The sequence below is a fragment of the Mustela erminea genome, chromosome 7 (assembly GCF_009829155.1).
Source record: "Mustela erminea isolate mMusErm1 chromosome 7, mMusErm1.Pri, whole genome shotgun sequence".
Lineage (NCBI taxonomy): Eukaryota > Metazoa > Chordata > Mammalia > Carnivora > Mustelidae > Mustela > Mustela erminea.
In genome coordinates, this window is record NC_045620.1 from 100,553,019 (window position 1) to 100,579,519 (window position 26,501).

General features: G+C 40.9%; 1 protein-coding gene and 1 long non-coding RNA gene across 2 annotated transcripts in view; one reads left to right on the forward strand and one right to left on the reverse strand.

Annotated features, from left to right (window-relative positions):
* Positions 1-2,835: 2,835 nt before the first annotated feature.
* SUCLG1 (succinate-CoA ligase GDP/ADP-forming subunit alpha) overlaps positions 2,836-26,501 on the reverse strand; it is a 31,609-nt gene continuing 7,943 nt past the window's right edge. The window contains exons 2-9 of the mRNA XM_032352618.1: positions 24,657-24,760; positions 19,070-19,186; positions 15,338-15,550; positions 15,116-15,173; positions 11,887-11,970; positions 10,192-10,343; positions 4,636-4,824; positions 2,836-3,079 (exon numbers count right to left, since the gene is read on the reverse strand). Of these exons, the coding sequence (XP_032208509.1) occupies positions 3,053-3,079; positions 4,636-4,824; positions 10,192-10,343; positions 11,887-11,970; positions 15,116-15,173; positions 15,338-15,550; positions 19,070-19,186; positions 24,657-24,760 (944 nt within the window). The 3' untranslated portion in view covers positions 2,836-3,052. The remainder of the gene's footprint in view (positions 3,080-4,635; positions 4,825-10,191; positions 10,344-11,886; positions 11,971-15,115; positions 15,174-15,337; positions 15,551-19,069; positions 19,187-24,656; positions 24,761-26,501) is intronic.
* Positions 7,978-9,499, forward strand: LOC116595837. The gene is made up of 2 exons (XR_004287883.1): positions 7,978-8,146; positions 9,436-9,499. It is a non-coding gene; the product is annotated as an uncharacterized LOC116595837 (long non-coding RNA).

Below are 26,501 nucleotides of genomic sequence, written 5' to 3' on the forward strand. Positions count from 1 at the left end.
TCTTAACTTGGGGGTGCCTGGGTAGCTCAGTCAGTTAAGCATCTACCTTCAGCTCAGGTCATGATCCCAGGGTCCTGGGACCAAGCACCACACTGAAGCCTGTTTCTCCTTCTCCCACTCCTGCTTTACATATTCTCTCTGTCTAGTAAATACATAAAATCTTTTTAAAAAAATTATTAACTTGGCCTTCAAGATCTCTTCTCATTTTAATTCTCTAGCTTTGTCGATGGCACATTTCTTCACCCTGGTCCATTCCAGAAAATAGAAGGAAAAGGAACATATTGTGGCATATCCAGGCAAGGGAGTACAGAGCAGCAGTAAGTGGGAATGAACCGTGGACCCATGCACTGGCCCAGTGAACATCACAGAAATTATGCTGAATGAAAGAGGCCAACATAAAAGACAGTGCACTAAAGACTCCCTTCATATAAATGTCTAGGACAGACACAAGTAATATAAGAAGAATACAGTACACCTATCGGGTAGGCTAGAATGGAAACTTCTGGGAGGTTGGAAACATTCTGTGTCATGAGAAGGATGTAGTTTCACAGTTCCATCCATTTGTCAGATGTCTTTGGTTAAGATTTATCTGTTTCAGCATAAGTACATCTTGCCTTCACAAAACAACTGTAACAATAGCACTGGGGGCATTGCGGGAAGGCATGACTGGAGGTACAGCTCATAGAACAATAGCAGGATAAGAGCAGAATGCTGATCATTTCCAAAGCTGGGTGATGGGTAGAAGGGGCTCCTTATTTTATCATATTTGTTTTATAAATGCTTCAAAGTTTCTGTAACAATATTTTTTAAAAACAGACTGGCAGAGTGCCTGGGTGGCTCAGTCAGGCGTCTGACTGCTCATTTTGGCTCAGGTCACAATCTCAGGGCCTTGAGATTGAGCCCCGCGTGGGCTCCGTGTTGGGCATGGAGCCTGCTTAAGATTCTCCCTCTCCCTCTCCCTTCTCTTTCAAAAAAAAAAAAAAAAAATGCACTCAGGTTTTGAGTGGGACTTTCATTCCTGGCTTGGTAATAATGAAGTCAGAGGAAACAGAACCCAAGTGTCTCTCCTGTTGCTGCTTGAGCTGCTGGGACCAGAGGTGGTGGCAGTGGCCAGAGGGGAAAGGTGGTCAGGAGGAAGTGGTTTCACAAGGTCCTGGGAGGGATGGAGAGGTGTGGGATGGGGAGGATGGAGCTGGGAGAGAGAAGAAAGGGTTGAGAGGGCACTGAGCTTGCTGGTATAGGCAACAGGAACAGAGCTGTAAGGCAAGAGATGTTGTCTTAGGGTAGATGTTCAGGGGACAGGACAGGGCTGAGCCAGGCCTAGAGCTGCCTGGAATCAGGAGTGGACACTCAAAAGCATCTCTTCCGGTAGGGTCACCTGCCCCTCACCTGAATTGTGTTCCTATCACAAAGCCTCAAAAGAAGGTGATGTTTACCTCGTAGGGACCTTGGGGTGGGGGTGCCAACCAAGAAGACAGGAAGTGCCTTCCTCCCTGGCCATGGGTGTCAGCCTGGGCTGCCCTCACTCAGCACAACAGGAGGCAGGTTCAGTTTAGGAGCAATGCCAAGCCCCAGGCGAGCCCACCGCGTGAAGAGCAGCCTCATATCCCATGAGGTACCCTGTGGGATGGGGCTTATCATCCCCACTTTCAAGATGAGGGAACAGCTATGAGCAGGCACTGAGGACCATCAGACCCAAAGCGCATCACCATGTGTCCCTTGGTCCAGGCAGAATCCCTTTGTGCCCTCAGCAGCCTGAGCATGGTCATGGGAATTCCAAAAGCACCTGTCTCCCCTGCCCCCCAAACTCTCCTCCAGCCCCTCCCAGGGCTCACTGCCCCGGGAGATGCAGCACTCCTTTACCTCCTCAAAGTGAGCTCTTCCCCTCCTGCTGCCCCTGCCTGGGCACTCGGCCTGCTGCGTGACTGGTACCTTCCCAGCCTCCAGGTCCCAACTCATAGCCTCTCCCCGGAAGGCCTCTCCCAGACAGTCTTTCTTCAGAGCCTTCTCCCTAATCCTATGTTTGTTTCCTTCAGGGTAGTTACACAATTTGAGACTATCCACTGGAATTGCTTCTTGTTAACAAGCTCCCTTTTAAACCAAAGTAGCATGGCTAACCATTTTCCTGGGGTTTTTGGCAGCAGATGTCTTAAATCTCAAGCAAAGAATAGCAGGCTCTGTAGGGGGAAGGGGACAGCCCTCTGCAGAACCACAGAAAAACACAGCACTACTGCAACCTTCCATGTCTCAGCTGAAACACAGGTGAGCTTCTGCCTGGAGTCCAGCTGGGGCTGCTGCTGCTGGCGGCATGGACAACAATGAAGCTGCTTATTACGTGCTCTAATCCTCAAAACTGCCCTTCGGGGGCACGTGGGTGGCTCAGTGGGCTAAAGCCTCTGCCTTCGGCTCAGGTCATGATCTCAGAGTCCTGGGATTGAGTCCCGCATCAGGCTCTCTGCTTGTCGGGGAGCCTGCTTCCTCCTCTCTCTCTGCTGCCTCTCTGCCTACTTGTGATCTCTCACTGTCAAATAAATAAATAAAATCTTTAAAAAAAAACAAAACAAAACAAAAACAAAAATCCTGCCCTGCAATACAGTGCCGTTAGCCAGACCCATGAGAAAACGAGGATTCCGAAGAGAACTAAAGTCACTGGACGTCTGAGATAAGGAGACCGTCGCCACCCTGACATTTTTACAGCTTCATTCTCTCTCAAGTTTGTTACGCTGTTCTCTACAGAGCCCATCAAACCCCACACAGCTCCCCCCACACACCTCCATTTCTCCCACTCTCCCTCTTCCCCGCCTCGTCGGAACACTGAAAAGCTGCAAAGCCATATTCAAATCAAATGGTAGGTTTATTGGCTGTCTGTTACATAATGAGGTGGAAACATCTCAATTTAGGACAGTCTGAACCTTATTTTGGCTTCCTGCTACTGACAGACCAGCGACAGGCACACGGGCTGACAATTAGGGACAACAGAAGCAAACCGCTGCTGCTTCATATTTCCATAATGATTCATTCCATAGGTTTAGGGAACTTCTTGTTTCCTTTTTCATAGCATCTTCCTCTTTTCAAACTCCTTCAGAAAGAGAAAGGCAGAGAAGAGAGAGAGGATAAAAAGATTTAAGATTCAAATTACATTCCCGGTCAAAGTTGATTCTGAAACCTCTTATCTTTAGGATCCTTTGAACAACCAAAAATTACAGAAGTGAAATGTACCAGGCTAAGGGTGCTTGAACACAACAGAACAGCTTCACATTGGGCTGTGTCAGCTGGAATTTCATGAACCTAGATATACAGCCTCTACTTTATGTCTCCCAAACACAGAGCTCGAGAGGCTGTGAACTGTACTTGTTTTTCTGCGGCAGTATTATTATTAAGAGCTGACAAACTTGACTACTTAAGCAAACCCTAAAAGGCCACACATGAACCACACTGGACTTTTTAATAAGGCAATGGAAACAGCTTTGCTTAGTTTCTCCAAGAAAGAGACTAAATGCCGATTCAGTTAAGATTTGAACAGAATGTCAAGCACCTCAGAAACATCTGAAAAGGAAACAATACTGAAAATCACATCGCTCTAGACTGAAATCAGAATCCGACCGATATGTAGTTGCCTGCTGCCACTTACTGGAGCCAAATGGTAATGCATGTGTCCAAAGTGAAGGAAAGAATTTGCTTCACCCTTTTCCTGCCCCATCCCGCCCCACACACTCACTAGCCACCCAGAACTATGGCACATAATGTCTTATTTCAAAAGACAGGATCAGGCAAAGATTCAGTAAAACAAGAAGTGAGGCAAGGGCAAAAAAGATGGAGCCAAAACATGGTTCCCTCCTGGGATACAATTTGTGCCTGATCTCAACATGCTTATGTCTGGTTTTTGCTTTGCTTTTTTGTCAAAGCTATAACCGTCATAAAAATAAAAAGAAAGAGAGCCTTAAATGATCACTTAGAGACAGGCTAAAACTCATTGCAAAGAGATTATAGAGGATACCTAGTCATTCAGAACATTTTAAACTATTATGTTCTATTAAAAAAGGAAAAGCAAAGCTTACAGTTAAGAAGTTGCTCTTCCATCCTGCAAACAATGGCATCCCAACACAGCCAGGGCCAGAAGCTACAGGCTGGAAACCCCCACCTTCCTCTTTTGATATCCCTTCCCCGCTCCCCATCAACACCCCCATCAATGCCCTCATCACCCAGGTTTCATTTCTTGTCACTCAGCCCCTCTCCCTAGAAACAGAAACCTATGAGATCAGGGTAGCTACTATCCCAAAGGCCCTCAATGAGAAAAATGAAATGCAAGGCAATGCTCCACACTCCCCCCAGATGGAATTCATGGCACTTATGGCCTCTGATATACGGTCTTGTAGATCATATTTTGCCCCTCACAAAAGAGCAAATTCCAAAATTGAAAGAAGTTAAGTTCTTTAAAATCAGAACGTTATTCCTGGTCATGCCCAATTAGGGCCCTGGGACATGAATGGAGCTGCTAGAGACTGTTAAGCTGCACATCAGAAAGAAAGAAACAGTAAGGCCCAGAAGAAAGGACCGCGGTTTCTGGGCATCCAGTGTGGCCCGCACTACAATGCCTGTTACTTCAGAGCACTCAGGCCACTGTTAAGAGCTCACCTTGTAGATGGTGGTTCCCAGCTGCGCAGGAGACATGCTGACCACAACGCCCGCACTCTGGAGGGCAGAGATCTTCTCTTTGGCTCCACCTTTTCCTCCAGCAATAATCGCCCCTGCATGACCCATTCTCCTGCCAGGAGGAGCAGTTAAACCAGCGATGAAGGACACCACAGGCTTGGCCTTGGGACCCTGGAAAGTGATATTTTAAACATTCTGATGAAGAAGTTGCCCAAAACTGGACTTCAAATTCACAACTCTGAAAGGGTGGGCATGGCCCACCACTCATCCTCACTGAGAAAATACACACACACATGAAGCTATAATTGAAACCACTGCATTCACCTTTGAGATGACTTAACTTTTCATATGAACTCGGGGAAACAATCCTGAGCAACGTTTCTGTCTAGATATTAAAAGTCAACTTCACTGGCCACAAGCTATTTTACCAACATATATGTGATTCTTCTATTTGAAAAAAAAAACAAAAACAAAAACAAAAAAACACACACTTTAAAACATGTTATGTAATTTGTGATAATAATGACTTAAGACACTAGATTAGGTTGTTTTATTTCAACCTGAATTTATGTCTTAATTCATTATTAGTTTACCCATAATAAATTTGCTAGAAGGAAAAAGATGAGGTGGTAAGGCATACTAGAAAAGATGCAGGACTGGAAGTCACCAGATTCAGTTTGCTATTGACTAAAGCTTGTTGACCTTGGACAAGGCACATCAGCTCTGTAAACCTCTGATTCCTCATCTATGAAATGAAATAGCTAAACCAGAATGATGGCCAAGGGTTCCCCTCTCCTCTGAAGTTCTACAAAGTCTAAGGAAGATCAGGACTAGTTTTATTTAATAAAAATCCATTCTAATATGCAACCTCTATGTAGATAAAGAGCACTATACTAGATTCTGAGACTAAAAATAAAAAGCCACATGGGAAATATAAGGATTCCTGTGCTCTAGACTTAAAATACAGTTAAAGAAATAATATATTGGGGCGCCTGGGTGGCTCAGTGGGTTAGGCCTCTGCTTTCAGCTTGGGTCATGATCTCAGGATCCTGGGATTGAGCCCTGCATCGGGCTCTCTCCTCAGCGGGGAGACTGCTTCCTCCTATCTCTCTCTCTGCCTACTTGTGATCTGTCTCTCTGTTAAATAAATAAAAATTTAAAAAAAAATTTTTTTTTTTTAAAGATTTTATTTATTTATTTGTCAGAGAGCGAGCGAGCGAGAGCGAGCACAGGCAGACAGTCAGAGGGAGAAGCAGGCTCCCTGCGGAGCAAGGAGCCCGATGCGGGACTCAATCCCAGGACGCTGGGATCATGACCTGAGCCGAAGGCAGCTGCCCAACCAACTGAGCCACCCAGGCGTCCCCAAAAAAAAATTTTTTTAATAAAAACTTAAAACTATTTTTAAAAACATTCTAGTAAGAAGTGTGGTATTATTTTACATTTTTCTAATTCTTGAATGTCAAATTTAACAAAAGGCAAATGGATTCTGATCTTTTTTTAAAATTTTTTTTAATTTATTTTCAGCATAACAGTATTCATTGTTTTTGTACCACACCCAGTGCTCCATGCAGTCTGTGCCCTCTATAATACCCACAACCTGGTACCCCGACCTCCCACCCCCCCTGTTTTTCAGAGTCCATAGTCTCTCATGGTTCACCTCCGCATTCAATCTATATACAATAGGCTGAACTAAGAGAAAATCTGGACTCAAACACATACGTGGTTTGAAAAGGAGAAGAATTTTAATAGCCTGTGGATATTCTTCATTGATACGACACAAACCTCTTCAAGTCGTAATTTCTTAGGGTTAGTTGCAATGTTGGAATCTGAAACTACAGCAATGAACTTTCTGTCCTTTGCTATTTTAAAATCCATTGAATGTATCTTTTACCTATAATGATTTTCTAACATTCATTAGTCAGATGAAAAATACAGGTTTACTAAGTTATGCACATCTTCTAAATGTTGATACATTTCATTATTCAATATCAACAAATCATAGCCATCACTATCAGGTTCAAAGTCTTTAGTAGGAGGAAGTGATCAAGTTCAGTGGCAGAAACAACTTTTCTGATTTATGAATATTCACTTGATAGCTCAAATTTTATCAGTCAATAAATACTGTAAATAGTTTTCCTTGCTATGGCAGGTTCACTCTGCTCGTTTTTGAGAAAAGGTCTGCCAAATACCCCAGTCTGAACAACTAGTTTGCTTGCCAATTTCCTGAGAGTAAATGGTGTTCCATGAAAAACACAGCTAGTTCACAGCTCAAATTGGGAAGGTGTTTTACCTCCCACTTCATCACAAAATACGGACTCATGGGTTAGGATTTAATAAAATTAATACTTTTTACTGCTTCATCAAGGACATTCTTAAAGGAAATTGGTTTGGTTTTGTTTTTCTAACTCTATGTGCCAGTGAACGATCTAGAACAGTTGCTTCCACTGCCCAGCTCTGTAGTATGGTGCCAGCATGCCAGGTTCTGCGTGGGCTGACACTGCTGACTCCAGCCTCATCTCCCACCATTTCTCCCTGCTCTTTGTCTTCCAGTAATTCCAGGCTGCTCCACCTCTGCTCCTCTGCAGAGAACGTTCTCCACCCTCCTTGGACACCTAGCCAATTTCTACTTAACTTTGAGACCTGGATCAAGCCTCCTCTTCCCCCATAAGCCTTCTGACTCTTCCTCCCACCGTCTCCACAAACACCCTTGTGAAGACCATCTTCTGTTCAGGGATGTCAAAGCTGTGCCTTTGACAAGGTACTACTATTACACTAAGAACAGCGGCTGTGACTCATTTCCTGCGTGTTCCCCTCCCAAACTATGAAATCCCTGAACACAGGAACTTTGTTCTCACTTATTTCCATATGCCTAGCACTGACAGTGGTACAGAATTCAAGAGAAGACTCTACAAGTCACTTACTCATTCACTCATGGGCTCTGGAGAGTTATGAACATCCCATATTTAAATTGCACTAATTTCTACTTGATCCCTTTGTCTGCATACTCACAGAAAAAGAATACTGTACTAGAAGGAAATAAGATTTCAATGAACCTAGAATATATATTCTGTCCTATTAACAAAGGAGAGTCACTTGAAATTTCTTAAGGAGAGAAAAATAAAATTAAAAAGACTATGAAGAAGTATGATTAGAAAACAGGATACAGAAATGATGAGAAACAGACCAGTTAGGATGATGTCAGTATAGTCCAAGCAGAGGCCCAGGGCTGGCGACCCTTTTCCTGAATCCCTGCAATCTGATTTCTGAATCAGAATCCCTGTATTCTGATTCTAGAATCCTGAATTCTGATTCCTGAGCCCTCCATGATGCAATGGAGACATGAGTCAGACCTGGGATGGATCCCACCCCTTGGTTCATTTGCTATATACCTACCACTGGCAAGTCATTAACCTCTCTGTGCCAGCTACCTTATTCATAAAAGGACAAAACCCCTTACCCAAAGGGTCAAGATTAAACAACACCACTTTTACAAGTAAGTATTGTCATAATGATCATAACAATAAAAACAGCAGTGGTGGCAGCAGATAGCACTACTAAGTGTTCACTCTGTGCCAGGGACTGTGCTAAGTGTTTTATGTCACCTGTTCAACCTAGAATCTTGTACACTGTGGGCCCTTAATAAAAATTCGCCCCAAATCAAAACCACAGTGAAATACCATCTCACAGCAGTCAGAATGGCTAAAATGAACAAGTTAGGAAATGACAGATGTTGACAAGGATGCGGAGAAAGGGGAACCCTTCTACACTGTTGGTGGGAATGCAAGCTGGTGCAGCCTCTCAAAAACAGTATGGAGGTTTCTCAAAAAGCTGAAAGTAGAGCTACCCTATGACCCAGCAATCGCACTATTGAGTATTTACCCTAAAGATACAAATATACTGATCTGAAGGGGCACGTGCACCCGAATGTTTATAGCAGAAATGTCCACAACAGTCAAAATATGGAAAGAACCTAGATGTCCATCAACAGATGAATGGATAAAGAAAATGTGGTATATATATACAGTGAAATACTATGCAGCCATCAAAAGAAATGAAATCTTGCTATTTGCAACCACATGGATGGAACTAGAGGGTATTATGCTAAGTGAAATAAGTCAATCGGAAAAAGTTAGTTATCATATGATCACTCTGATATGAGGAATCTAAGAGGCAGGTCGGGGGTGTTGGGGGTAGGGAGGGAACAAATGAAATAAAATGGGATTGGGAGGGAGACAAACCATAAGAGACTTAATCTCACGCAACATACTGAGGGTTGTTGGGTGGGGGAGGGTTAGGGAGGCTGGGTTATGGACACTGGGTAGGGTATGTGGTACAGTGAGTGCTGTGAAATGTGTAAGCCTGATGATTCACAGACCTGTACCTCTGGGGCAAATAATATATGTTAATAAAAAAATAAAATTTGTCCCACAGGAACTAACCAGGAATAGGAATACATGTGCCAAATGAAATAAAACATATATGCTTAGCTTTCTCCACTAAATTCTAAGCTACTCAAGGGATCCAGAGTTGAGCCTAAATACATTTTAAAATTTACCTGAATATAGCATAATGTCACATTAACCCGAATCTTTCCTAAAAAGAAGTCCATTTTTACTTGAATTTCAAACTTTACAGCTTCTCTGAATTTAAGAGACTCTAGTAACATTTTACCCCAAACTCCTGACAATCTACTTTATTCTTTCTGTATCCACCACTTACTGGTGTCTAATGTGTGAAGGGAATGGGTTGGGCACCAGGGTACAACAGTCCCTGTCGCCCCAGATACAGGCTAGAATGGGATATTAAGCACGCCTCGCAGAGGGAATGAGCAAAGGCAAGTGAGAATGAAAACAACTGGAAGGTCAGATGGGACACGGACGTGAAGAAGAGAGTCAGAGAGGTAGGTGTCTAGGCACTAGAATACCATGCTAAGTCCACACTTGATCCTATGTGTGATGGGAAACTGTCACGGTTTAAAACCCGGTGGTAAGAGGCGCCCATGTCTGTGTTTCAGAAGGGCAGATGATCTGGGTGGCCGGAGCAGGATGGCCTCAGAGAAAAGGAAGAGGTGGTGGCTGAGCAACGGGAGTTGAGATTTTCAGAAGAAACTACTGACATGGTCCAGGGGATAGAAGATGGCAGCTCAAACCAGAGCAGAGGGATGAATTACAGACAACGCTCTGAGTCTCAACATACTACTGAGGATAGAGCTTGGTAAACAGGTGGAAACAGAAAAGAGAGAAGTAAAAGATGCTTCTGAGGTTTCTGCCTTGGAAACTACATGAAGTATGATGTTTATACCATTCACACTAAAGGAACCGGCCATGGAAAGTACGTCCAGGGAAAAATTAAGATGAGAACAAACAGAAGAAAGACCAAGAAGACAGAGAGGAGGAAGAAGGAACGGAGGCGGCCGGTAGCCTCTGCGAAAGCCACGGCAGGAGATTGAGGTTCAACAGCAGCACGGCCCTGACAAGCGCACCAAGTGCCAACTGTGTGTGAAGAGCTATATTTTTCCAAACCCAAACCCAAACTTACTGAATTATGTTGCTTCAAAAATTCTGCAGCATTTTCTTCTGCATTACCACCAATTTCACCAATTAATATGATGCCTTCTGTGGCTGGATCATTCAGGAAGATTTCAAGGCAGTCAATAAAATCTGTGCCATTAAAAGGATCACCTCCAATACCTGAAAAAGTCAAAGAATACCAACATCAGCTGAAAATTTAAGGATGAATCTTACAAATTAGGCCAAGAAATGTTGTTTCAACTCATTTCTTACTTTGTCTACCACTCTCACCAATGTTTTAAAATGCATCATCACTCTTGCATTTAATATTTTCAAAAAATCACAAAGTGCTACATTTATTTCTGTTCCTAATTATTACATGAATGCTAAATCGTAGCTGATTTCAGATATTCACAAAGACAAGCTTCTTTTTGTTTTTTCTCTTTTGTCAAGCTTCCTTCCTCCCATGAAATTAATCCCAAACAACTCTTTTAAAATGGGCATTTTAAGAAAAAGTGTGTCTATGTTGCAAGCAAGGAAAATGGTCTCTTCTCTATTTAAACATTTTACAAATGTCTTTGCACAAAGTAACTATAAGATGTGGCGCATTGCAGATAAAAACCACACGCAAGTTTTAAGACACAAGTCCCAATGAGAGACAGAGTTGAGGGTACACTGACCCCTCTTCCCTTAGGATCCAGGGTGAGTGAGACCACAAACACACACATTTAAGGCAGGATTGAATTCCTACCTCTCAATGCACCTCTGAAGAACTAAGCTGAGGAAGAGCAGCAGCATTTATTGAGTGCCAACTGTATATCAAGTACACGCCCCAGCACATTTTAGACCTGCCACTTCCTAATTCTTCCAGCCTCTCTGTGAAATAAGCATTAGTATCAGCAATTTACAAATTAAAGACAGAAGCTGGAGAATATGAATTTTGCAATTCTGTTCCAAACCTTTCCTTATTCTCCATCACACTAAGTTACTCTGTGGCTAAGATTATACTTTGTACATAGAGAAGCTCAATTACTATATCCAATATTGATTTTATGGGTCTGAATCCTAATAAAAGGAGTCCAGGGCTTTATTTCATATTTTACTATATGAGAAGCTACTTTTGAAAGTCTTTTAACAGTTATTCTAAAAATTTGAAGCTATATTTATAAAAATGAGAAATCTGCCTCACTTCTAGCAACTTTTAAAAGTGGTAGGCAATATAATGTAGCAAAAAGAGAAGTTCTGGGGATCTCAACTGTAGATTTTTCTCACGACTAAAGCTGTAATAGTACAACTTCTCAGCTCACAGGTGCCTCAGGGTTGCCTTAAGAAAGAGATAACAAATGGCAAAGAATTCAGTAACTAGGAAGCACTGAATGATAGCTTATAGGAACAATGATAATTATAGTAATCAAAGCCCTAACATGAAGAAACATTTCTTCATAACAAGCAAAGGAAGTGATGTTTTCAGGCACCAAGGCTCTTCAGGGCACGTGTCCCACGATGCTTGTTCCACAACATGCAAGTCAAGCCTTAGACCATGAATCTTAAAAATAAAGGATGGTGCCTCATACTGAGGCTAAATAAACTTAAGATCTTAACATCTTTTTTAATAAAATGGTTATCAAAACCTCCTGCAAATAACCAAAACAATAATTATTACTGTACTCATTCAATGAAGTTACTGCATTATAATAACATGATTCTACCAAAAATCTCTCACCAACGCACAAAGACTGCCCCAATCCAACTTGTGTCGTTTGGTGAACCGCTTCATAAGTAAGGGTGCCAGATCTGGACACAATACCTTAAAGGAAGAGAATTTAAAAATATTAGATTGTGTCCCTATCATAGTCTATCATGTTACAGATACAAGTATATAAAAGAATCCATTCCACAATTTGTCATCCAAATCAACAAGTGTAAGATCAGTGCATAAATACCTAGCTTCTCACTATGAATTCGAGTGTATGTAACCAGACTGTCTGCACCAACTGATCAAACTGAAAGACGTGTGTGTATCTTGGCACTGCTAGTACCCTATGGAATGCTGTTCAATTGCTCTCTTAGAACAACACTGCTTCTCCCCACTCCTGTGTTCACAGTACTTAACACAGATCCTACACAGAAGGAGCTCAATACTTACCTGAATGGCTCAAAGCTGAAAACCCTTCAATGGAGTACAACCTTCCTCTTAAGCAAAACCTAATTCCAATCGTTTTAAGGTCATTCAATCACTGGACCCTAATTCATGACAAATGACCATCACTACCACCATCCCCCATCTGCCTCATTCATCAGTTCTGCCTTATCATCTGAGCTTTCTCTCCATCTACACACTGTCTCCTTACAACTTCTCATTTCATAACTGAGAAGGCTGGGTAGGTATTACCTACCTACCTATGCATTCAGTACATTTAGCTTTGTTTAAACAAAGTATAGTTGGTAATTTCCTAGTTGTACATCTTGTGTATGATTGTCTAGTCTCCTTTCCACTCTTCCTACTTGACTCTTATGGTACGATTATGGTCTAGGTGTCCACTCAACATCCTAGATTACTGGGAAAAACAACTATTTTATTTATTCTAGTCTGGTGATGGATCAATGTAATAACCAGTGAATACCAGGACGTTATCATTCTTCTAAGGGGCTTTCATGTGATTATATAAATGATATGTAAATTACATAAATGCAAACTGCATACACTGAAAGTAAAGAGAGTCATGTTTTTAGGGTAGATTACTCCTGTCATTCTTAAAGTATATATAGTAAAAGAGGCTAGCACTTAAAAATACCTATTAATAAGGATACCTCTGCTGCTGAAAAGTAGAATTACTTTCCTCTCTTCTTCCTGAAAGTACAACTAAAAACCCTGGGCACTCTATGTAAAATAAATACAAGAAATCACTAAGAGATGAAAGGAGGCCAAGTGGCTAGGGACCTCGAGACTCGAGGAATGAAACACTGGTGAGTTCCCTGAGTTTTCTTTTGCTTCATGCATCCCAGATACAGAGCGAAAGAAGCCAGCATCCCACAAACAGAAGGGTACAGGAAAAAAGTTTACCCCAAAAGCCTGCTCACTCTAGCAAAAGAACCAAGGACAACCTAGCAAAACAGAAAACTTTTTATTTTTTTTAAGATTTTATTTATTTATTGGAGACAGAGAAAGAGCACAAGTAGGTAGAGCGGCAGGCAGAGAGGGAAAAGGAGATTCCCCACTGAGCAGGGAGTTTGACGTGGGGCTCGATCCCAGGACCCCAGGATCATGACCTGAGCTGAAGGCAGATGCTCAAGGTTAAGACGCTTAACCAACTGAGCCACCCAGGCACCCCAAAAGAGAAAACTTTTGAGATAATAACCACTCTGTACTAACTTAACACTACAGAAAATAACTATGCCTCCTCCCTCACTCACATAGGCAAAGGCCAAAGGGATTCCTAGACCTCCACACTTAGGAGGCTACACTGAGGCACCCCAACATGCCAGCCAAGTCGGTGAAAGAGAAGTAGGCAGTCAGGACTTTATTTTTCTAAAACTATTTTTTTTTTAAGATTTTATTTATGTATCTGACAGAGAGAGATCACAAGTAGGCAAAGAGGCATGCAGAGAGAAAAGGGGAAGCAGACTCCCCGCTGAGCAGAGAGCCCAATGCAGGACTCTATCCCAGGACCCTGAGATAATGACCTGAGCCGAAGGCAGAGGCTTAACCCTCTGAGCCACCCAGATGCCCCAGGACATTCATCTATGCCAGACGATAATGAGCTCCTCCTCTTCCCCACGATGTTAATTTGATTATTTCCTTGAGGAACTAAACAAGAATTTTCACTAGACATTTTGAGAAAGTTTGTAATATCTGACAAGGCAAAGTCACTGAAAGACCAGATTATAGAAAGATGAACAATAAAAATATTCAAAGCATGTATATATACTTACAAAGGACTTACACCCAGAATATTTATAGAAGCCCTTGCTACAATCAACAATAAAAAGACAATCCAATAAAAAATGTGCAAAAAACTTGAACTGATAATTCACAAAAGAAGCTATATAAATAGCCTATAAGCACACGAGACAGTGCTCTACATATTTAGTTGCCAGGGAAAGTCAAATGAAAACCATGAGACAACATTTCACTCCTAGCAGAATGGCTAAAAATAAAGACTGAGAATACTAAATGTTTGTAAAGATGTGGACTGGAACGCTCATACACTGATGGTGGAAATGTAAAATGAATAGCCACTTCACAGAACTACTGGGCAATTTCATTTATTTATTTATTTATTTATTTATTTATTTGACAGAGATCACAAGTAGGCATAGAGGCAGGCAGAGAGAGAGGAGGAAGCAGGGGCTCAATGGGGCTCAATCCCAGGACCCTGGGATCATGACCTGAGCCAAAGGCAGAGGTTTTAACCCACTGAGCCACCCAGGTGCCCCTACTGGGCGATTTCTTAAAAAGCTACACATACGTCAAACCTATGACTTAGTGATTCCATTCTTAAGAATTTTACCCAAGAGAAATGAACTGTGTCCACTGAAAGACCTCTACACAATTGTCACCTTAGCCTTATTCATAATGATTCAAACCTTGGAACCACCCAAATGCTCATCAACAGGAGAATGAACAAACTGTGGCAGAATCACACAACATAGTATTACTTAGCAATAAAGTGAAATAAACTACCAATACATGCGAACACATGGAAGAAACATGCTGAGCAGGAAAAGAATCTTCAAAAACTCCAAAAAAATTCTTCATTGACTCTGCAGAATTATTATGGATTCTTAATCTCATCCAACGCAGGATAGAGAACTGATTCACTACAGACCTCCCTGGTAAATTCCACTACGGTTAATTAAAATAAATTACATTTGCACTGTCACAAATTCTCTTGGTGAATTTTGAGCTTAGAGCAAAGAATTTTTTTTTTTTTAATCTATAAGAAACATACCAATTCTTCCTTTCTTGTGAATATGGCCAGGCATGATGCCGATTTTGCATTCTCCAGGCTGAAGGAAAGGAAATCAGTGTTTCAGAAAAATGAAGGAAAAAAAAAAAAAACACAACAACCAGTAACTAACAGGTCATACACACAAACACACTTGGCCTGACTGAAAGCTAGTTAGCCTTCTGAAAGCCTAAGTCCAGGTCTATTTTGGTTTGTGACACTTACATTGATGATTCCAGGGCAGTTAGGCCCAATCAGCCTCGTCTTTCCCTGGCGCAATAGTTTGTGCTTGACCCGTACCATGTCCTGCTGTGGGATACCTTCAGTAATGCACACGACCAAGGGTACTTCCGCTTCGACGGCTTCACTGATGGCAGCAGCAGCGAAAGGAGGAGGAACATATATGACAGAAGCTGTCGCTCCTGTCTTTTCTTTGGCCTGAAACATTAACCATGAAGCCCTTTATTATGGGTTAAGTTGTAAACACTGTAAAATTGCATTCAATACCATGATTTTAATAACATCTTGGGATCAGGAAAGGGCACCACCAGGAGACATTGGATGTCTTCATTCTTCCCATTAGCAAGTTCACTGCACTGTCAGAAAAGAGCGGAACCAAGCAGAGCCTCAGGGCCTCCTCTCTGCCCCCCACCCTGTGGACTGCCAGTCTGAATTGAAAGGTTCCAGTGACACCCCGTTCCCTCAGGCGATGGCACATCAGGAAACCTGAAAGCAGGGCTGATGTGCGTTTGTGTCCTCTCATTCCTGTGGCCATGTTTATTTTTGTTGCCCTACAAGACATCATATCACCTGTTCAGTACCAACGACCCTATACCTCCCCAGGAGAAAAGGGATGAGTAAGCTGCCGAGCCTCAGAACTCAGCTCTCAAACAACTCTTCAAAACATATCATACTTGATAATATCATCAAGAGACGTCAAAAATGATGTGGTTTTTATGCTCACAACTTTTATTCTAAATACATGTTAATTAAAAATGAACTAAAGTACAAATGCATAAATGGCCACAGAATGAGAATGTGGGCCAAATAAGCATTAGTGTCTACTCTACATCAACCCCCAACAAATGCAAAGCACTTAAGACCACCGGTTTGACCATGGTTCTCTCCGTGTATCAATATAATGTTTCCTTCTCCCCACCTCTATGTGTGGTCTCGTCTCCTCCAATTTAACGGAAGCTCCTTGAAGACAGATATTGTCAGTGATCTCTGACTCTCCAAGAGAGACAGTACCTGTTCTCTGAGAGACCCTGAAAGACGGCTCAAGATAGGTCTTGTTAAGGCCTCACCACAACCCTGTATGCTTAGTAATCCCATCTACAAATCAAGATGCTGTGGCCAAAAGACAGTAAATAACTTACACAAGGTCACATAGCTAGGAAGGGAGTGGCAGAGCCAAGATTCAGATCTAAGTATCTCTGATTCCAAAATGTCTGTTCTTTTCAGTGACAGCAGGCTGCCTCCCTATAAATATTAAAATATAACTTAATCAAGATAGAAATCAAAACCTTTAGGAAGGCTGTGTCATGGGATTTTACAATGGAAAAATACTAAGCTATGGAGCATACAGGTACAACTAGAAGGGGCAGAAGTAAAAGACAGTGACTTTCAGAATCATTCCTGAATGACTCCCCATCCCCAGAGACCAAGGAGCTTTCTCTACATCAGCTCTGTTAAAAAGGGGGATCTTGACACTGACAGAAGAACAGAGTCACATCATCAACAAACGATGCGAGAGGTTAAAAATAATATTTAAACTCTATTCAATGTGGTAACAGAGAAGAGGGTACAAAAAAATAAATAAATAAAATAAAACGTAGGTTGGAAGCAAAAGGAGTCAGGTCATAGGCATGTAGGTATTTTTTTTGGAAAATAGATCCTGCAGTCTTCCACCTCTTAAGGCTACAAATACTGCCAGAAGCTAACTACGGCAACAGGGTCTGTGCTAACAAGCGATACTGGATTCAGAAAAGCTTTCTGAATGTCTTAAAGAAAGCATTTCTGAATCATTCAGAAAGCTTTTTGTAAGTGCTAAACAGGTGAGAAATATAGTATCTGTCAGAGAACTTACAAAATACTGCCAATGTCATATCCATTTGAGTCATGATGAATAATAAATGAGTTGCTTAGCAACAAAAACTTTCTTTAAAAGAAAGCAAAAAAGGCTCATGAAAAAGTCAAATCTACCTAGAGGAATTATGAAAACAGCTCTATTTTGAGGTCATGAAGGCAGTCACAGGAAAACTTACGGGGTGTGGGGAAACACCCAAAAGTTAAAGCAAAAAGACTTTAAATGATTCTTTTACAGAACATACGATTTTAATTTTTTTTTTTTACTCTTTAAAATACAGTAAACTTAGAACATACATCCACACATATAGTACACTCTATTTTCAAGTTTAAAGTAAAATGAAAATTCCGCATTTGAATATTTGGGTTTTTTCCCACATTTTAGGATCAAGAATACAAATTAACTTCAATCCGAAGTTAGTATTCTAAAAAAAGGTATTGAGTCTATAAATTTGTATTTTTTAAAAAAGTGATACTTTAAAACATGCCTTAAAACTATGTTTAAGAAGAGGGGGCGGGATACCTCTTTTATCATCAATACATCAGTCCCAAGTACTAAGTTTATTTCCTAGATTCTTTTTTATTACATAGGCAAGACTTTGTACCACAGTTTCTTTTATAATACGATTATTTTTCTATATATTCATGCAAGTATAGAAAAAGAGTGAAGGAATACACATGGAGCTTACACAAGCTCTCTAGAAAGGCAAAATCTGAGACATGGAAAGCACCATAAAATTTAACTTTACATATATTTATATCATCTAAGAATTTACAATAAGCACATTATTAATTTTGTAACACAATTAAATTTTGTTCAAAATACTTTAAAAAGTGGGGCACCTGGGTGGCTCAGTGGGTTAAAACCTCTGCCTTCAGCTCAGGTCATGATCCCAGGGTCCTGGGATCGAGTCCCACATCAGGCTCTCTGCTCAGCAGGGAGCCTGCTTCCTCCTCTCTCTCTGCCTACTTGGATCTTCAAAAAAAAAAAACAACTTTAAAAAGTACTAAGAGATCAGCAGTTTGGGGAAGAGACTAGAGCTCTGTGACTTGTCTGACTGACTTCACAGCTCAGTTTTTTTCAGGCAGAATCACCATCCTACTTACACTGAGCCATGCTATCTGCCACTTCGCAGCTATGAACGATGGGCAGGACCCATAACCTCTCTGAGTTTACAGTACCCTTGTCTTTAAAATGGGGAGAGGGATAGCACTTGCACCTGAGGGGGTCAAGGGGAGGCCTCAATGAAGCAGTGTCTATGAAGCACCTGGCACAGGGCCTGGAACACAGTCTGTTCTCAGTCAGTGTTAGAGGCTGGATGCTGACATGTGCACTGCTAACATCCTGGAAAAAGAAAGAGTAAGGAAAGGAGAAGAAGCCAAATGGAAGCCAAGCTACAGAACTTCTTCTCTTCACAGCGGAACTATGCCCAACAAAAGGACACAGGCGAGGGGAAGGCATCCTGAGTCTGTGTGACTAAAGTAAACCCAGAGGTTTTTACTGGGATTCAAATTTCTTTACATTACTGGATTTTAAAATCGCAAGTGACTCTCCCAGAAGGGACACAATTAAAATCTCTATTCAAAGTATGCTTGCTCTGGGGCACCTGGGTGGCTCAGTTATTAAGCGGCTGCCTTCAGCTTAGGTCATGGTCCTGGAGACCTGGGATGAGTACAGAATCGGGCTCCCTGCTCAGCGGGAAGCCTGCTTCTCCCCCTTCCACTTCCCCTGCTTGTGTCTCCCAGCCTCTCACTCTCTGTCACATAAATAAATAAAATCTTAAAAAGAAAAAAATTAACCATGACAACAAAGTATGCTTGCTCTTCTCCTGCTTTTCTTTGCTTAGCAAACTCAGTACCATTAATTACCTCCTTCACAGTATTAAAGACTGGTAAGCCCAGATGTGTCTGGCCTCCTTTCCCTGGAGTGGTTCCTCCGACCAACTGGGTGCCATAATCCAATGCCTGCTGGCTATGAAAGGTGCCCTATGGGGAAAAAACACAACATGAGAAAAGACAGGCTGGGAAGCCAGAAGGCAATCTTCAGCAACCTGGAAGAGAAAAACAAATAAGTTAACTATTTCACAGACTGTGATAGATGCATACATATAGCAGTCTCAACAACCTGCTAAACCCAGCTTTGAACCTTGAAACAATACACTCCTCTGCAAAGCCAAAATAGGAGGTTTTGGTTTTGCTTTTCTTTTTTAAAGGAGAATATTTTGGGGCGCCTGGGTGGCTCAGTGGGTTAAGCCTCTGCCTTCAGCTCAGGTCATGATCTCAGGGTCCGAGGATAGAGCCCCGCATCGGGCTCTCTGCTCAGGAGGGGGCCTGCCTCCCCTCTGCTTGCCTCTCTGCCTCTTTGTGATCTCTCTCTCACTCTGTCAAATAAATAAATAAATCTTCAAAAAATAAAAAATAAAGGAGGATCTTTTTCATTCCATCTTCAAATATGGCTGATGATCAGAAACACCCATGTGTTTACTTAAAAATCCCTCCTTTTCACTCTTCCTCTGTCAACTCCTGATGTCCTCACATCCACAGCTTAAAATCCACTGGCAGTCATTATAAATCCACAACAACCTTGGTTCTCTCTCACTTCAACTTCCACATCTGGCAAAACCACAATCTTCGTTAAATCCAGTCCCCTACCTACTCTAAGTAAGACTGCGGATGTGCAGCCAAGTAGAAGCTGGAGAGAAAACAGAACAGGATAACTGGTCTCACTTTAAATCAATGATCACTAACTTTAGGTGAGCTTTTAATGCTGCCCGGCCGATAGCCTATAGTTTGCTGTCCATCACTCTCCCTCCTCAACCTCGGCTCTACAGACATTTGGTCACACGGATTCATTGTTATGGGAGCTTGTCCTGCGCTTTGTACGAGGTTTAGCAGCATCCCTGGCCCCCACTCAGTAGATTCCAGTACCATGCCTTTCTCTCCACCCCTACCAGCTCTTGTGATAACCCAAAATATCTCCACAAATTGAAAGATTATTTTTCACTAGGCTTCCCCTGGTTTTCCTCTTTTCTTTTTCTCTCCTCGGACTTCTCTTTTTCATATAAATTTGTACCCTTGGTGATCTCATCCCCTATCAGGGCAATAAACATCATTCATATGGCAACCCTTCTCATACGCGCGCGCGCGCACACACACACACACACACACACCCATACCCAGCCTGGACGCTAAACTCACATTCTCGACTGCCTATGTCACATCTCCACTTGGAGAACTAGCAGGCATCTCAAACTTAATGTGCCCAAAACCAAATTCCCAATCATTCCTCCCCACACTCCACCCCATCTTGGTTAATGACAATTCACTCTTAACAGATGTTCAGAACAAAAACACTGAAGCTATCTTTGATTCTCTATCTCACATCAGGCACACTATTGCACTACCTTCAAAATATAACTGACAATGTCTCAATCCCTTCTACTGCTACCATGCTGGTCTAAGTCATCATCAACTCTTGACAGAATACTGCCCCTGGCTCCCTTTCATCTTTCTCAACACAGCAGCCAGAGTAATGCTATTAAGACATAAGCAAGATCGGATCATTCCTCTGATCATAACTGTCCAGGGGCTTTCCACTTCTTTCACAGTAAAAGCCAAACTCCTTATACTGACTCCTAAGTCAATATTCAGCCTACATCCTCACATCAAAACTCCTTAACTGCCTGGCCTCATTTACTGTTCTCCCGCTGCTCATTTCACTCCACTCACCCTGGTCTTATGACTTCCACACACAACAGGCACAGTCCTGCCTCCGGGCCTTACTATCTCTTTTGCCTTGAATGCACTTCCCTTCATATCCGCTGCTTTACTCCCACATTTCCCTTAGATCTTGACTAAGGTCAGGGTTCCCCTGACCACCTAACATAAAATTCCCCCTTCCCCATCCTGATCACACCTCTGCACACAGTCACACATCTCTACCTCTGGTTTATTTTTTTCACAGCATTTATACTTTCTAATATACCACATAATTTTGTGGTATGCTCTGTTGGTTGATTTTGTTGGTATGTTTCTTTCCCTCCCACTACTAAAATGTAAATTACACGAAGGAAGTGATTCTGTCTACTTTGTACACTGAGAGGTGGTACCTAACCCAACACATGACATATAGTAGACATTCAATAGCAATTGTTGAAACAGAATGGCTACGTGGTCATTCTATAGGGACCTCAAAATGCAAACCCAACAACTCAAGTTCTATTGAAGGCCTAATAGTCGGGGCTAAGAGGGACTTCAGAAATTTCCTGATTCAACTTCTCCGTTTTTCAAAACAGGAAACTTAGCCTCAAGCATGTTAACTAACTTGTCTAAAGTTAATGATGGAGTTTTGAAAAGAACCCAAGCCAATGCTCTCTCTTTAAGTGGTGCTATTCAAAGTGTAATCTGTAGAACCCTGCAGATCTGCAGTGAGATAAACACAAAAAGAAAAAGAATAAAAAATTACAAAAAAGAATACAAAAAAACAAGAATAAAAAATGAAAAAATAAGAGAAAAATTAAATTAATTAAAACAAAATAAAAGAGAATGTTTGCAAACTTTTATAGCAATATAATATTGCTGCAACTTTTACTGTATTTTGCAAAAAATATTGATCTGCATTATATTGGAAATTAAAAGCAAACAGTCAACTGAACTGGTCTTTCATTCCAGACAGTTTGAGAAGCACTGCCCTAGATCACTACTTTGTTAGATAAATTCAAATGGACCAATTTTTTAGTCCTAATATAACGGTAAACAAGGTTAAACAAAGACATTTCCTGTTAGTAAGTTTATTTTCCTTAGTTTTCCTATCATCACCAGTTACAAATATAGATACTTTTAGCAGCTCAAACCATCTTAAAGCCAATACAAGAAATTCCACCCACTGGAAGCCTGCATTATTGAAATCTACTCCAAAATACAAATATTCCTCATTCATATGGGGAACAATGTATACACCAAATAAAAGAACTAACAAGATACAATGTAGATTTCTTATGAAAATAAACCCTAAATTTCAGACCTTACTGTTATCTCTATACTAATACAATCTTAACTCACAAATCTGAGACAAGTAAAACTCCCAATTAATTAAATTTAAAAACAGTGAATGAGAAACAATGTACTTGCAGGTAACTGAAAGACACTGAAACCAACCTTGGATTTCAGTATTTAGGCAAACCACCACTTAAATCAGGAAGCAGAAACAGTTCCAAATATTGCTTACACCATGGGCAATGGCTCTTTTTTTTTTTTTTTCAAAGATTTATTTATTTATTTGACAGAGCAAGAGAGATCACAAGTAGGCAGAGAGGCAGGCAGAGAGAGGTGGGGGAAGCAGGCTCCCCGCTGAGCAGAGAGCCTGACGCGGGGGCTCGATCCCAGACCCTGAGATCATGACCTGAGCTGAAGGCAGAGGTTTAACCCACTGAGCCACCCAGGCGCCTCTGGGCAATGGCTCTTTTAAAAAAAGATCAGAGGTTAAGATGTCACAGGATCATATAAAATTTAGCAAACAAACAAAACAACACATATAATAAACTTATGTGAGGAATTTGGATTAATCAAAACACTTGATTATATGCTAACAATTAATATATAATCAAAAAGGGACTATGATATTAATTGGCAAAGGATACAATGTACTTCAAATCTTAAATGAGCATCAATTTTCTTTAGAATATAGAGATGTGGAAGTGATACTGATAAAATATATGGCTATCAAAATAATGAAACCAATTTTACCTATGAACAAAATTTCAAAGTTTTGGGTGTTCCTTTTTTTTTTTTTTTAAGATAGTAGAGGAAGTGAAGAAGATCCAGTTATTTCAGAAAAATAACACAGTATTATGTCCAATTACTTCAGAAAGAAAGGACATTTTCTTCAAAAGTGAAAGGACATTTTATATGAAACAACCTTCCAACCAAATTCATTTAAAAAAAAAAAAAAAACCCTTGTAGAATTTTAAAGCAATTTAAAAACAAAAGTTACAGAAGTTTGGATATTTAGGTATTATCCTATAGATCAAAGTTTGGAAAACTATGGCCTAAAGGTCTAGCCTGCCACTGGTTTTAGAAACCGTTTTACTGGTACGCAATCACCATTCACTGACATACTGTCTATGGCTGCTTTTGCTGCTACAGTGCTTTTGGGTCATTGATACAGCATGGCCTACCAAGCCTAACATTTTCATCTGGTCCTTTTCCAGAATAAACTTGCAGACTCCTGCTCTGCAAGGAGCAGAGAATGGATATACCCAAATACCACAGAATGGACATGAAAATTATTATTATTATTTTTTAAAGAGTATATTTATTTATTTGACAGAGATCACAAGTAGGCAGAGAGGCAGGCAGAGAGAGAGGGAAGCAGGCTCCCTGCTGAGCAGAGAGCCCAATGCGGGGCCGGTCCCAGGACCCTGAGACCATGACCTGAACCGAAGGCAGAGGCTTAACCCACTGAGCCACCCAGATGCCTTGAAAATTCTTTTAATTACAGAAAAATCATTAACTTTTAAATCACACAAAAAAATCATGAACTGTTTTTATTTTGCCATGTCTTCTTTTAATAATGAAAGGGATACTCTGGGTTAAGGCTCATGGCTAGCTTCTAATTGATTTGGTAGTATTCCTTTGTTTTAAAAAAAAATCCACATCTACTTTGGTGGAACTACAAATCGTACAAATGTTTTAAAGGGTAACTTAGTGATAGCTATTAAAGTTCTAAATACACAGAACCTTGAGATTCAATTTTTCTTTTATGAATCTATTTTATAGATTATATATAAATGTAGCATATACATTATGGAGTAACATGATAGGAAGGAGGGAAAGGACACTCTTATGTTGCATTTTATTGTGGAATCACATTGCAAATATATTTAGAACTTAGCAAATTCTGTGATGTAAGCAGGGATAGGGAGAGACAATGAATATAAATGAATGAGAACAAATTAAAATACTTCAGGGAATTTTGCTTGCTAGTCCCCTCAAAGACCATTTGGCCAGAGAAAGTATAAGATGAGACAAGTCAGCGTGCTGCTTCTTCTGTGTGTCTCGGTTCCCATGCGCCTGACTGGGCTGGAGCATTTCCCCACACCATCCTGTGTTTAACAAGGACATAAGCCATTCATTTTACCTAGTTTTTAATTAAACAAATGGTAATGTACTCCAAAGCTGGAGGAAAACCAGTGGTGTGAAACTTGCTGAAAGAGAGTATCTGAGTTTCCAACATAATGTGCTTGTAGGAAGGGATTTTCAAGATAAGTTTAAACACAATTTTCATCTTACAGGCTGACTATCACACCAAACCCCCGCCTAAGATACAACTCCATCGCTGTACTGTATACTCTTCTGCAACAATCATATAACTTTTGTGATTATTTTAAAAAACAGAAAATAGTTTAATGTTTCTGTATCTGTAATATGCATCTTTATAAAACATCTTGACACATACCTGCTTACCAGTGAAACCCTGGCAAATAACTTTCGTATTTTTATCAATATAGAGATGTTTCCGGGAAGCTACATAGGAACAATGCCGAATTCCATTCTGTTGCACTGAAAAGTAAAGAAAATATGACACATTATAATTTTCTTCAAACTTTCGGACCATGAACTCAACTTAGTGACAAAAAAAAAATCCTCTCATACAGAGGCTACCTTGTGGTCATGGCAACTTCAGATTAGACACGAAGATTACAGAAAGAGAGAAACAAACAAACAAAAAAACACCTTTCTGTTTTCCAGAACACCCTCTTTACCAAGAACAATTATGCAGCTTGTTCTAAATGTATAAAGAAAAGCTTAAATTTATAACTGTCATTCCTCAGAAGGAAAATTGGGGCTCAAAGACAAATGACTCAAATTTAATCCAGGGATGGCAAACTAGGTATCACTTGTACTAACTATGTTTGCTAAACAGCCACACCCTTTGCCCATTTTACGCAACCTTTTTTTTTTTTTTAAGTTTATTTATCTTCTTAGTAATCTCTACACCCAATGTGGGACTCAAACTCACAACCCCAAGATCAAGAGCTACATGCTCTTCTAAGCCCAGCAGGCACCCTTTACCCAACCTGTTTAAGCTCAACATCCGCATATAATATGTAAGCTAAGAGGTACACTTTGTTGGGAGAACTTGTAGGAACTATTCTGCAACTCATTCCCCAAAACTATATTAAACGTTAACATTAAATATTAAGATTAAACCTTAAGTCAAAGATAAAGCTTGTCTAATATATAATCCAAAGTTAGTTAATTTGATATCTTCTGATGTAAGACACCAGAACTTACATAAAGATGAGATAGGGAAAATAAAATAAATAGATGAAGGGAAAAACATGTAATAAACATCTAACTTATCTTCAGCAACTTACCTCAACAAAAACTGAGAAATCTATGTATTCATAACAGCTCACAGTATTTCAACAGTCAGTTAAAAGTAGGGCATAGATGAATTAAAATTGTGGGCTACTTTCGGACTACTTTTAAACCTTCATTTCAGGTCCAACTTGCTGTCTGTGTGGCCCATCCCTGACCCTTTCAAAGTGTCAGGCCTTCTTCCTACCACTGAGGTAGCCCATAAAAGCTAGCTCCAGAAAAGAACGTCTCATCACGTATTTGTCCAGGGTCCATTCAAGCTTTCTATCTTGAATCACTGCCTCATGCCCTCCTAAATCCTCAGAACTTGGGTTCCATAATTGATTGCATCTGGCCCTCCAGGCATCTCTTGAGTTGTCTTCAACTCCCATGTTAATGTCTGCTTCTAACTCTGAATTTTGGAATGTCCTATACCTCTAGGAAAGAGACAGGCCAGGATTTTGCTCTTACCAAGGGGAAAAGGAATTTTCTGTGTGCATACGGATCTGCTGGGTAATAGACAGCTGCCTTCTCAGACGAGATTATGCTGAACAGGGAGCCATGAGAGGGCACTGAGGGTCAAGTCCTGCCACAGTAGGCACAGCTAAGCACCTGAACCCTGGCACAGCAGACACTACAAAGGGAATTTATGGTGTCAGGGCCCACCCCAGCCAGTGCTGCTACTTAAGGCTCATTCTTGCCTGTGGCTCCCACTTCTCCCAGCTAGAGACCCACAATCACTATACTTGTGGAAGTATTTCTGCCGATATTCCTGGCAGAATCCGTTCCACCAGTCCTTCCTATTCCTGGAATCTTCAACACATGGTCCATCTATCAGAAGTTTTCAGACAGGATAGCAGATTTGATTATAAGATCCAATCTTAAGATATCTGGAGCCCACACTTGTTAAAAGGAAACCCTTGCTTTTTGAAGGTTGGGC